This window comes from Wyeomyia smithii, chromosome 1, assembly GCF_029784165.1.
Source record: "Wyeomyia smithii strain HCP4-BCI-WySm-NY-G18 chromosome 1, ASM2978416v1, whole genome shotgun sequence".
Taxonomy (NCBI): Eukaryota; Metazoa; Arthropoda; class Insecta; order Diptera; family Culicidae; genus Wyeomyia; species Wyeomyia smithii.
Window position 1 is genome coordinate 184,125,108 of NC_073694.1, and position 12,069 is coordinate 184,137,176.

The following is a 12,069-nucleotide window of genomic DNA, read 5'->3' on the forward strand; positions in this document are numbered from 1 at the left end:
ATGGGAATCTCTCCAAGTAGTGCCTGCAGCTCGTGGTTCATTCGCCTACGTCACTCTCCGCTTTCGGTTTGTACTCCAGCAGCGGCGTATGCTCCTGGATCGAAGCGTCCTGCGAAGGGCCAAGTAGGCTCGATTTTCAGCTTGAATACGTCGTTGGACCTTCTTTCGAACTCCTCTACCACTTCGAGTTCGTCGCCGTTCATGATCACCGTCCGTGGGAGGCGAATGTTGGTTTCTTTCGAGCATCTTCCTTTCATATACTTGGTTTTCGACGCATTTATTGCTAGTCCAACTCTTCTAGCTTCCACTTTTAATCTGGCGTAGATTGCCTCCGCCGTCGCTGAGTTTCTCATAATAATGTCCAGGTCGTCTGTGAAGCCTATGAGTTGACTACCTTTGCTGAAAATCGCGCTGTAATCGCTCGTCGGATTACACCCTCAATAAACAATATTGAACAACGTGCAGGATAATCCTTCTCCTTGTCTCAACCCTCTGCGCGTTTCGAAGGGACCCGAGAGTGTCCCCGACATGCACACGTAACACATCACTCGGTCTAATGTAATTTTGATAAGTCGTGTCAGTTTATCCGGAAAACCGTGGTCGTGCATTATTTGCTACAGCTGGTCTCGATCGACTGTATCATACGCTGCTCTGGAGTCCACGAAAACATTATGTGTGGGCACGTTATATTCCCGACATTTCTGAAGGATCTGCCAGAGAGTGAAAATTTGGCTAGAGGAGATAGACGGCGGAGTAGAATCTGGGAGAGAAGTTTGTAGGCAGCTTTGATCGCCCTTTGTATAGATGGAGCATACAACTCCTTCCATCCATTTCTCCGGTAGTCTTTCTTCCTCCCAAATCCTAGAGATTACCCAGCGGAGTGCCGTTCCTAGTGCCTCTTTTCCATGTTTATACAGTCTGTCCTTGCCGGCAGCTCAGTTGTTCTTAAGTGACCCAATTTCCCGTTTGATTTCCAGGTTATCGGGAAGTGGGACACTACTGTCGTTTGTAGGCACTCCAAGGATAACTTCCCTTCCGCCTCCTTCCGTTGTTCTGCTATTGAAGTGCTCATCGAAGAACCGCTGTTACCTGTATACCACCTCGCGCTTGCTTGTGATTAAGTTTTCCTCCACGTCCCTACACATATCTGGACTCGGTGTGTAGCCTTTAGGGGATTGGTCCACCTTCTCAAAAAACTGGCGCGTATCGTTAGCCCGAAACAGTTGATCCAGCTCTTCGCGATCTCTGTCCTCCTGGTGGCGCTTCTTCCTCCTCAGAATCGTGGTCAACTCATTTCGAGCTCGTCGGTATTTGAACGCGTTATCTCTTGTGGCGATGCTTAGATAGTTTTTCCAAGCTCTTTTCTTCCTCTCCATCGCTTGCTTTCCCCGTCAAACCAGTCATTTTGTCGGCTCGACGTTACCACACGTCTCCAATGGCCGAGCGTAACTTCCCCCACTCATCGTCGACAGTCGAAGCACATAATTGTTCCATGGAAGGTAGTGCCTCATCGAGTAGGCGCGCGTAGTTCTCAACAGCCTGCGGGTTGGTCAGCTGCCGGATGTTTGGCCGAGGAGGACGGTTATGACGTGTGTGAAATACCTTGGAAAGTTTTGAGCGCACATGTACTACTACTAGGTGGTAGTTTGAGTCGATATCCGCACCCCGGAGGGAGCGTACGTTTGTAATGTTTCAGAAAAATCGACGATCAATGAAATCAATGAATTTGATTTGTTGTTCGGTGGTCAGGTGATCTTCAGGTGGCTTTGTGGATATCTTTGCGTGGGAAGAAGATGCTTCTAATCACTAGACCTCGGAAAGCTGCGAAATTGATACATTGTTGGCCGTTTTCTTTTGTGTCGGTGTGTAGGCTGTGAGGCCCTATCACCGGTCTATACATCGCTTTCCTACCAACCTGGGCGTTCATATCCCCGATGACGATCTTGATGTCCCGTGACGAGCAGCCGTCGTATGTTGCCTCCAACTGCGCGTGGAACGATTCCTTCTCGTCGTCAGGTCTACCTTCGTGCGGGCAGTGCACGTTGATGATGCTGTAGTTAAAGAAACAACCTTCAATCCTCAACAGACACATTCTCTCGTTGATCGCCTTTTAATTGATCACGCGATCCTGCATTCTGCCCATAACACAAAAACCCGTTCCCTGCTCGTAGGTTGCTCCACGGATCTGGTAGAACTGGGCGTTGCCTCCACGGACTTTCCACACTTTCTCACCTTTCCGCCTGCAGAGCCACGATGCCGAACTTGCGGGATTTTAGCTGCTCAAGCAGGACCCTGTCTCCGCCTGCAAAATTCAGCAACTTGCAGTTCCAGGTACAGAGTTTCCACTCGTGGTCCGTTTTACGGTGCCAAATGTTTCGAGTTATATTTTCTTGAATGTTTGTGGTGTAAATGTTAAGGTAGGTTGCCCTGCTAGACCCACGTTATCGAGTCTCGTGATGTGGCTGCCATCTTGGGTATAGCGTTTGAGACAGCACGTTTTTTTATTTTTATTTTCATTCCGAGTCAGACGCTGTTATGAGCCGCCCCTAACTTGGGAATTAACACCTTCAAGCGCAATGTCAAACAGGAGGCAGGTAAGACCGTCGTTTTATCAAAGTCCCTTGGGTGTTTTAAACGGTTTTTTTCGTTGAAAAACCAAGGATCTATCATGTTCAGGGTTGATATTTGTTGACACTCTTGAGTGAACGTGAAAAAACGCATCCATAAACGTTATTTTTTTACAATCCTTTCAGAGTTCTCCCTTCCCGCTTTTTGCATGGAAGTGAACTGTCTAAACACCTCATTATATTTCATGCGATGGAAGCAAGACAACAAAATCAGTTTATCAGTTAACGAAGATTGTCAAGGCATCGGTCAGTGTCAGTGAAAAAGTGCTTCGGTGAGGTTCATTTCGGTTGAGTGGACTGTTTGTTTTTCTTTTTCGCTTTGAAGCGAAGATCATTTGGTAGGATTTGTCGTCAAATTTTATTCCGTAACCGTGAACGATGCGCGCGATCTATTTCATCTGAGTATAACAGCACGTTACTAGGACGAAAATCTAGTGTATCTGAAAGAGTGCTGCGATCATTGGAAGTAAAAATATAAAATGATTGGCTGTAATTTTCGAAAAATTTTGCTGGGGCAAATGACTTTTATCAGCACTGATCATGCTTGTCTCCCAGATTCTGATTCCAAACATAATGTAGATATCTTGCAGCATGGGTCCGGTCTGTCGAATTTAGTTGAAAAACCAATTTATGCTCGACTCATTCATTTCCTGTTATACTACAGTGACCAGGCACCCACTATACTGCCGCTATTTAAATAACATGTTATGCATAATTTACCTTTTTTCTTGTCTTTGCGGGAATGGATCATTTTAGTATGCTCTTTAAGAATGGCCAATAGAAAAGTAAGGTTTGTTCCACACAACCTCGATTTTTTATGTTCCCTGGATGTACTTACTTTACTTTTAGGGCGACAGATCATTGAGATCCTATGGCAAATCCAAAATACGCCTCCACAAAACTCGGTCTTGGGCTGTTCTCTCCAGTCTCAACTACACCTGCTGCCTTGGCATTCTCGTCGACAGCACACATCCAGCGTGTGCGAGGTCTGCCTCGAAGTCGTCGGCCTCTATCCGGTTCTCTGCCAAATATTATCTTTGCCGGTCGCAGACCATCCGTGCTACGTGGCCAGTCCACTGTAACCTGCCGTGTTTTATCAGCTTAACAATATCAGCGTGTTTGTATACTTGGTACTGCTCGTGCGCCACACTCCATTTTCTAGTTTGCCTCCGAGTATTGATTGCAGGATGCTACGCTCGAAGACCCCAAGTGCTTTTTAATCGACCTCCTTCCACGTCCACGGTTCATGTCCGTAGAGCGCCACCGGAAAAATCAGAGTCCTGGAGAGCGCAAATTTCGTACGGATCTGTACGCTACGGGACCTAAGCTGGCTATGCAATCTGTAATAAACTCTATTTGCTGCCGCAATCCGTCTCTGGTCAAAAGTCTCCGCGATCCGTCGATCACTTCGAAAGTATCCCCATCTATCTCCATCGCAACACCAACACCCGCAGAACTACCACGCTCTCTGCCAGCCACCATGTACTTCGTTTTGGCAGTGTTAATGGTAAGTCCAATTCTCGCGGTTTCCTTTTTGAAAGTCGTAAAGGTCTCTTCAACATTAACGCATCCGCAAATTTCCTGACGCTTGATGTGAAACTGTCGTTTCACTGATTCGTACGCGACCTTAAAGTCTCCAAACAGATGATCCGTCTGTTAGTTATGGTCTATAAACTTGTCGAGGATCTGTCTCAAGGTGAACATCTGGTCCGTTGTAGATCATCCCGCTCGAAAACCGCATTGGTATTCTTCAACAAAGGCTTTATGCCTCGATAATAACTGCAGTCAAGTCTGTGTCCTTTCTTGTAGATAGGGCATATGAATCCTTCCAACCAGTCCGTAGGTAGTTGTTCCTCAGACCATACCCTAGACCATCTGGTGAATTGCACTACTCAGCCGCTCGCTCCTTACTTTGAAAAGTTCAGCCGGTAAGCCGTCCTTTTCAGCGGCTTTGTGGTTCTTTAGTTCTTTGCAAGCATTTTTCACACCTCGTCCAATGTTGGTGGATCCACAGCTTGTCCGTCCTCCCCAATTTCTATCCAGTTTACCTCGACGACTCTCCTCACCATTTAACATCACTTCAAAATGTTGCTTCCAACGTCTGGCCATCTGCGATTCATCGGTAATCAGTTTCCTCTCCCTGTCATTACACATGGCAGGTGCTGGCACGATTCGGTTCCTGATTCCGTTAAGCGTGCTATAGAAGCTCCGTGTCTGGTGAAGTAACCCTTCGCGATCGTAGTGCTTATGTTTCGTACAGCGGTGAAGCCTCTTTTCGGCGGCTCTCGCTACCGGGTATTTCTCCCGCATCCGACGCGTCACACGATTAGCTGTTACTAACGTCACCTCTAGACCCTCAGCATCGAACTACTCATTACACATGGTTCCCGTTGTCATGCCTATCACTTCTCGCGCTGTTTAGCTGACCGCATCATGGATCCAGCTGGTTCACCGATCCGTCTATCCACTTTTCGAATATACTCTGCAGCAACTCCTTCCGCTTTAACCTCTGAATGTTCAGACGTATCGTCTTCGCTGGTCTCGATTCACGTTGGATAGCCGGGCGCGAATCTTGCCTACCACGAGATAGTGATCCGAGTCGATGTTTGGCCTTCTATGAGGTCTGAAAAGGGGTTCGCCACAGAAGGCAGAATCACGAAAGGCAGAAGCACGAAAGGCAGAACTCTATGACCGTACACACAAGGCAGAATATTTCAAAAGGCAGAATTTCGAAGGGCACGAAAGGCACGAAGAATCATGATAGCAGAACCTAACTCACGATAGCCAAGTGCGTGATGATGATGGCGCGAATCCTGGTCAAGGTATCAAAGCTGCTTCTCTACATTTAATATTTAATATTATTTGGTAACCAGACATAATAACTGGTCACACAGCAATGACCAGTTTTGATGGGAGGTGCAAATCAAGCCTAATTATTAGATCCGGAACGCGCAAACTGGTTTGGCTCAGGTCTTTAAGACTCTCACGGCATCGCGGAGCGTTATTTTTCGATGTTAGGTATAACTTACACTAGTCTCAACGGCTTGTTGGTTATAATTAACATAAAACAATTCATGCGGCGAAGACGCATAATCGAGGGCAAGGAACCGAGGCGGCACAAAGCCGCCGTGGTTTCCGCAGTCAGAGCCGGCCGCCGACCCGCCGTCGGAAGCGGCGGCCTCTCGCATACAAACAACTGATCTTTTGGTTTTCTAGGATTATTCAAACAAGTTTTCTTTCTCTTAGTTAAGTCCGAACGAGCGGTAGCGAGTAAGGACAACATACACTTGGACAATAGAGTCGGCCAAAGGCCTTATGAAATATTTTGCCTTTCGTAATTCTGCTTTTCGTGATTCTGCCTTTCGTAGGAGACCCGCTTCCAAATATTCAGGTGTGCAAAATGGATACTACAGATGGCCATTCCCCAGGCCGCAGCGAAGTTCACTAACCTCAAGCTGTTGTCGTTGGTGGTAGAGTGAAGGTTTTCCCTGCCGAACACGGGACGAAAGAACTCCTCTTGTCCGACTTGTGCGTTCATATCTCCGATGACGATCTTTATGTCGTGTTGTAGGCACTCTCCATACGTTTTCTCAAGGAGCTCATAGAACTCCTCCTTTACGTTATCGGTTTTATCGTTTGTCGGCGCGTACACGTTGATAAGGCTGTAATTGAAGAATCTTCCCTTGATCCTCAATACGCATAGACGGTCATTAATAGGCCTCCTTTTAAAGACACGCTTCACTTGGTTTCCTAGTAGCACGAAACCGACGCCCCGTTCCGCTCTGTCGTCGCCACTGTAGTAGATGTGGAACTTGAAAGAAGTGCCCGCGATCGGATCAACCGCCCGCAATTCACGTTCTCCTGTTTTTGGCTAACATACCTCTTGGATGGCTGCTACCTCCACTTTTGCCTTCCGTAGTTCTTTGGCAAAAATGCGCTCGCGTACCTGTTCGAGCAGAGTTCTAACACCTTCCAAGTGCCAAATTCTCTGGATGTACTACGTCTTAATTATTAGCATAACAGTCCCAGGTTTTCATTAGCATTTAACCCTTCCTTAAAATTATTATCAATGAAGTTTAAAGTACAATTGCTCTTCATATAAAGTATCCACTGAATCGATTCAACACTATTTTGTCAATGCATCAACAATAGAATACGAAATAATGATAAAAATTACTCGAAGCTCTATAGAAAATATTTCGGCGATTAATAACATTCTGGAAGGTTTGTCCAGAGGTCTTTCTACAGATTACAACCAAAAGTGCGCTTTTCCGGCTCCGATCTGAACCAAGGATTCCATAACCCGGATTATATTCCCACATCCGGTCCGGTTTAGGAATCAGTTTCTCACTGCTTTAAAGTAGTATCCTCGAATATAAGGCGAAAACTGTCCCAAGGTAGCTTCACGAAGCCAATGAAATAAGTCTCACTGCTGTTTTTAGTAAAAACACATTTTTTAATTTTTTCTTCCGTACAAAACATTTGTTGCTTATAAGGTGTGTGCATTTGTAAAAAAAAATGAAATGAGAGCAATAAGACTCTTGCGAAATGAATATTATAACGGTAAACTTTCAATCGTGTTTTTAACGACTGCTCTGTTTTCGACGTAGGACTGTTATGCTAAAAGTGGTAGTATAGATTAGCATCATTTATTACAGTCAGTTGTCGTAGTTATTGTATGCAATCCCATACTAACTTCGATTGACATGTAAATTTTTTTCATGGATTGAGGGCTGCTTGACTTTTTGAGAAAATACAGATATTGGCATACCTATTTTTTCTAGCCAAATAAATATTTGTGCATGTTGAAATAGCATTTATTTCAACTTGGGAAACTATGGGCCGTCATCCCATTGGAATTGATATATTGATTTCTTGTCCAGTAACCCTCTAAAGCTATCTGTATAGGACCTCCTTCTCCCCATGTTCAGTATCCGTAAATGTCCCTCAAGATCCCCTTCTTGAAGAGTTACAACACGTCTGAGCCTGAGAGAACCATTTTCGGCTGTATTGTGCCGTGTCGAATAAATGTTGTGTGAAAAAAAAAAACATTTTCGACTTCAAGTTGTACATATTAATACAAGAGTAGAAGATATAAAGGAGCTTGTAAGGTTTTATGGTCAAGCACAACACCTACAGTGATAGGAAAAATAAAGTGGATCTTCATATTTTTTTCATTTTTCTCTCTTTGATGAAAATGACAAGTAAACATCTCAATAGATAGCTGAATACAAAGTGATCTTCAAGCCCGGTCTTGAGGAGAGAAACTTCTAAATTTTCTCTTATAATGTTGTAGTTAGATTCTGCCGTCATTATCCCGTCAACAAGGGTGGCCACTCAAAATCCGGAAATAAATTCCCAGTTTTTCCCGGCTCGTTTAATTATTGCCCCGGTAAATTGCATTTCTAAATCCTGTTGTTTTCCATACAGTTAAGGATTAAAAAAGCATCACTTTTGATTTACATTTTAATATGCTCAAAGTGTATTGAATTCAAGAGATATTGTCGCAAAGATTCGAAAAATGTGACGGACGTCATCGTCTTTACACTTCTTCAGTTACACTCTTGAAGAAAATTTTCAGACTGAAGTTCGTTCGTTGACTGCCCACATATCCGTTGTGTAAAAGCAACTACCCATCATATTCACTAACATCAACTACAAAAGAATCATTAGTTTTGGTAAAATAACTTAGAGTGAAAACGATGCGCGCCTTTTTCAGCTGTCATTGGGCGCCAGGTTAGCTTCCAAGAGAAAGATGAATAAAAACTAAAAAAACTGGTAAAACAAAAACATAAAATAATGGTAATAAATACAAAAAAAAAACCGTTTTCAAATAACCAATTGGTTTGTCCAGAAAGGGGAACTAGAATATCCTTGATGTTTTTGAAAAAGCACTGAATAAATCCTATCTCGTCCTGACGACTTAAGCGGCTTTAAGAAATCCACTGCCCACTCAACTCTTGGCAGATATCTACTTTAACAAAATTCTTGCTTAAAAGTGTGGAATGATAGCTATCTCAATTTGTTTTGCTTAGGAAGCAACCTTGATCGTAGGTGTTAGGTGTGAATAAGTGCTGTGTCATGTCTCATAAATGTATATCTTTCACCACCATTTTTACTTGAAGGTAAACAAATTATAGGGCGAAAAATTATCGTTGTTATTTTGAAAAAAAAAAAAAAAAATGCCATTTCTTTTCCTAAAAAATGTATTCCGTGCGAAAACCTTTGACATTTTTCTCAAAGGACTTTTCTCCCAAAAATTCGATTTGTTGAAAAATGGAATAGGCTTTGAAGAACATAAAGAAAAAAAGGAATTTAAGATTGCTGATAAAATATGTACCTACCAGTTATTGGGTTCGGAATCGCCAAATTGATCAAATCCATAAAAAAAATAAAGCAGAATGGCTTCGACACGCAAATAAACACGAGTATGCTTAGGAGCTGGCTGAGAACCAAAAAATCGATTAAAGTTGACACTAATTGTTAGTGCCTTCGTAGAATTTCAGAGGAAAATTAAAACTGAGACTTACTTTCAAGCAGGAACGAAAACCTAAAGTAGCCAAAATAACCGTTTTCGTGGGATTATCGTCATTATTTTTAAAAAGACAAATGCTCGCATAGGGTAATGAACTTCTATTTTCAGCACCTGGATGCTGCTCGTCAGGTATGTATGTGCAATGATCGAACAAAACACCCACAAGCAAAGTTACCTTTGTTACACTGAGCCAACTTTACGTTTCAAACCTGTGCGTGACTGTAACGCATACCGAGTGTAACAAAAAATCGTCTTTGGTTATATACAATTACAGTCGAGAGTGATGAAATTCGAAGAGGAACGAAACGCCATATTTATCACTTTTAACGTACAAAGTTGATCACCGACCAACGTCCTGCAAAATACGTCTGCAGTCATTATTTTCATGTCCATGTCCATACTCGAGTGACATTCCCATATTGAAACTACTACAGGTCACTGAACCACGTTTATCGACAGTTTAAGCTTTCTACTATCTATATTTTTATTACAAATATGAGGAATAAAATGTCAAAACGATCAAATGCAAAATGTACATCAATGTCAATTAGTTAAAATCATATTTGGGTTAGCTTTTTGCCATTTGATGTAACAGACATCGCGAATTTTGTTCGCTTATAAACACCGAAAAGAATATTATTGACGTTCCGTAAAATAAAAATTGAATAACAGAAAAACGGCGGCGATTAATTCCCACCACTCTCGGACAGAACACATTGTCATTGCGTCCAGATTCAATTATTTTCCCATCCCCGCTGGCAGTATGAAAAGTTTTCATTTTCCCATCGCTTCAATTGGAATTGGACCGCAGAGCGCGCCCACTCGTAGATCGTGTACCTCTCTTGCTCTGTGTCGTTGGTGTGATTGGTGCGGCGAAAACATTCGTCGTTTTCCTACTTTACCTGCACCCCTCCCCCCCCCCTCTCTTCTTTCATGTTTACCTGAAATATAACAACACGGCCACCCTTGTCGCCGGTGGCCAGCAGTTCGCCATCGTGGTTAAACTCCACACACGAGATTATATCCGCATCGGTCACATCGTCATCCAGGGCACCCTTTATCTGTGAAAAGCACCAGGATGTATCGCCATTGCCTGTGAAGTAGAGAAGCAGAGAAAGGAAAGACATCAGTGCTAGGATCAAATATGGTCATATCGGAACTACATAGTATTGCCAATAACGTCGCGGTTTCGCGTTGTCCAAGTAGAGAGTTAGATTTGTTTTCTAAACGAAAGGTACAGCTGACGCATGTTACTACACACGCAAAAGTAGGTAACATAATAGGAACAGTGTTCTGTGGCGGACACGAGATAATTTGACATTGGCTACTGAATTCAGTTACAGCGCAAGACAACTACTTCGTCGTATATGATTAAAAACCAGTTTGCCGTCACCCCAAAATCGAAAGCTCACAAGCTGTCTATAAGTCTGCTACGTACACATCTGATCAATCACTGCTGCAGTGCCTTCGTTAACATAAGCTTATGGTACTCTCGTATTTCATTGAAAAACAGTATTACAAAACTTTCGATCTTCGATGTTTTCCTTTGCAAGCTTTAGATAACATTACATTCCTCACAACAAAAAGTGTCACTTAATTCCTAAGCAAAGCAACTCAAGTGCGTGAATGATTTATGCATTTAGATTTGTTCCTTTTCTTGCATTCGCAAACCAGGTAACCGCAAACCTGATCACCAGTTATCGAGTTGCTCTTTCTTTCATTCGGATGCTGTAAGTACTTACTGCCTTGCATGTGCAAGCAAGCAAACGCAGGGAAAGGTTGAGAAATCATTATCAGTGTGTTTACATCGACTGTGTCAATTATTCATGTGCCTTGTGTCTCTGGCAGGGTGGTTATAAAGATCTACATATGAGTTCAGCAAAAGATAGTCTGCGTCAATTTGACTCCTCGCTTTTACTGAAATTGCTCTCTTCTTTTTCAAATAGTGCGAATCCGTTCTCGTTTTTCAAAAAACTGAATTTTAAACAAAAACTTGCATTTTTAATTATTGAATTTGAAAATTTGAAATGAGGAATGATTCAAAATTCATGCATCGATTTAACGCCAAAATAAAATTTTCTTCTCAGGGTTAAGGTAAAGCTTCAAGGTTACCAAAAACATATAAAATGGACCAGTGATGGATTGCATGTTAGTTCTGACTTTAAAATAGTCAACCGAATAAATTAGTGCTCAATAACTGCTAAGTCGACGAATCAAATGTTCTATTAATTCTTAGAAATACACAATATTCGGATACTTGATAAAAAATGGTTAATAATATTAGCAAACAGTATTTTAATTCAAATAATCAACTGATCTTGGAATAAGCAATCGTTCCTAATCATTTGGTCGTTATGGGGAACAAGAGAAAATATGTGTAATTTCAAATGTTTATTATTCGGTTAGTTTTCAATGAATTTCCTTCGTTCTTGCAGCAATTGATTGGGAAATGATCTGTACATCCGCCCAAATGCAGAAAATTATAATTTGATTTTTCGAACTCTTTTACTGTTGAAAGTTGCCAAGCCTTGATGAAACGCAGATTTCGACTTGTGATTGGTCGCTTAATGCTTGCTTTCCCTAACACGGTCGACAGAATATTGTACCTAGTTAACCACGAATACACACTTTAGACTAAATAAGAACCTGCTTCTGCTCAAACCAATAATTTTATTAGTGAATGGTGGAAACGACGGTCCCAACTTTGTAGCAGCTGGTAGCTGGCAATCATAATTAGCCGGCCGTGTCCAGTTTTCAGTATGAACACAGCTTTCCACTGTGTGTACTGTTGGGGTATCATCGAGACGCGATAAGTATCATATTCGATTTTAAATTGAACAAGAAAATATCCTTTTGCACTAGAACTAAAAGTGAAACGTCATTTCGATCTGTATGCACTCTGATTGT

At 42.4% G+C, this 12,069-nt stretch overlaps 1 protein-coding gene across 12 annotated transcripts in view; it reads right to left on the reverse strand.

The window, feature by feature from the left end:
• LOC129720833 (protein phosphatase PP2A 55 kDa regulatory subunit) overlaps positions 1–12,069 on the reverse strand; it is a 107,801-nt gene that overhangs the window by 13,822 nt on the left and 81,910 nt on the right. For all 12 annotated transcript variants that reach the window (XM_055672666.1, XM_055672709.1, XM_055672691.1 and 9 more), the window contains one exon: positions 10,104–10,255. In XM_055672666.1, coding sequence (XP_055528641.1) covers positions 10,104–10,255 — 152 coding nt within the window. The remainder of the gene's footprint in view (positions 1–10,103; positions 10,256–12,069) is intronic.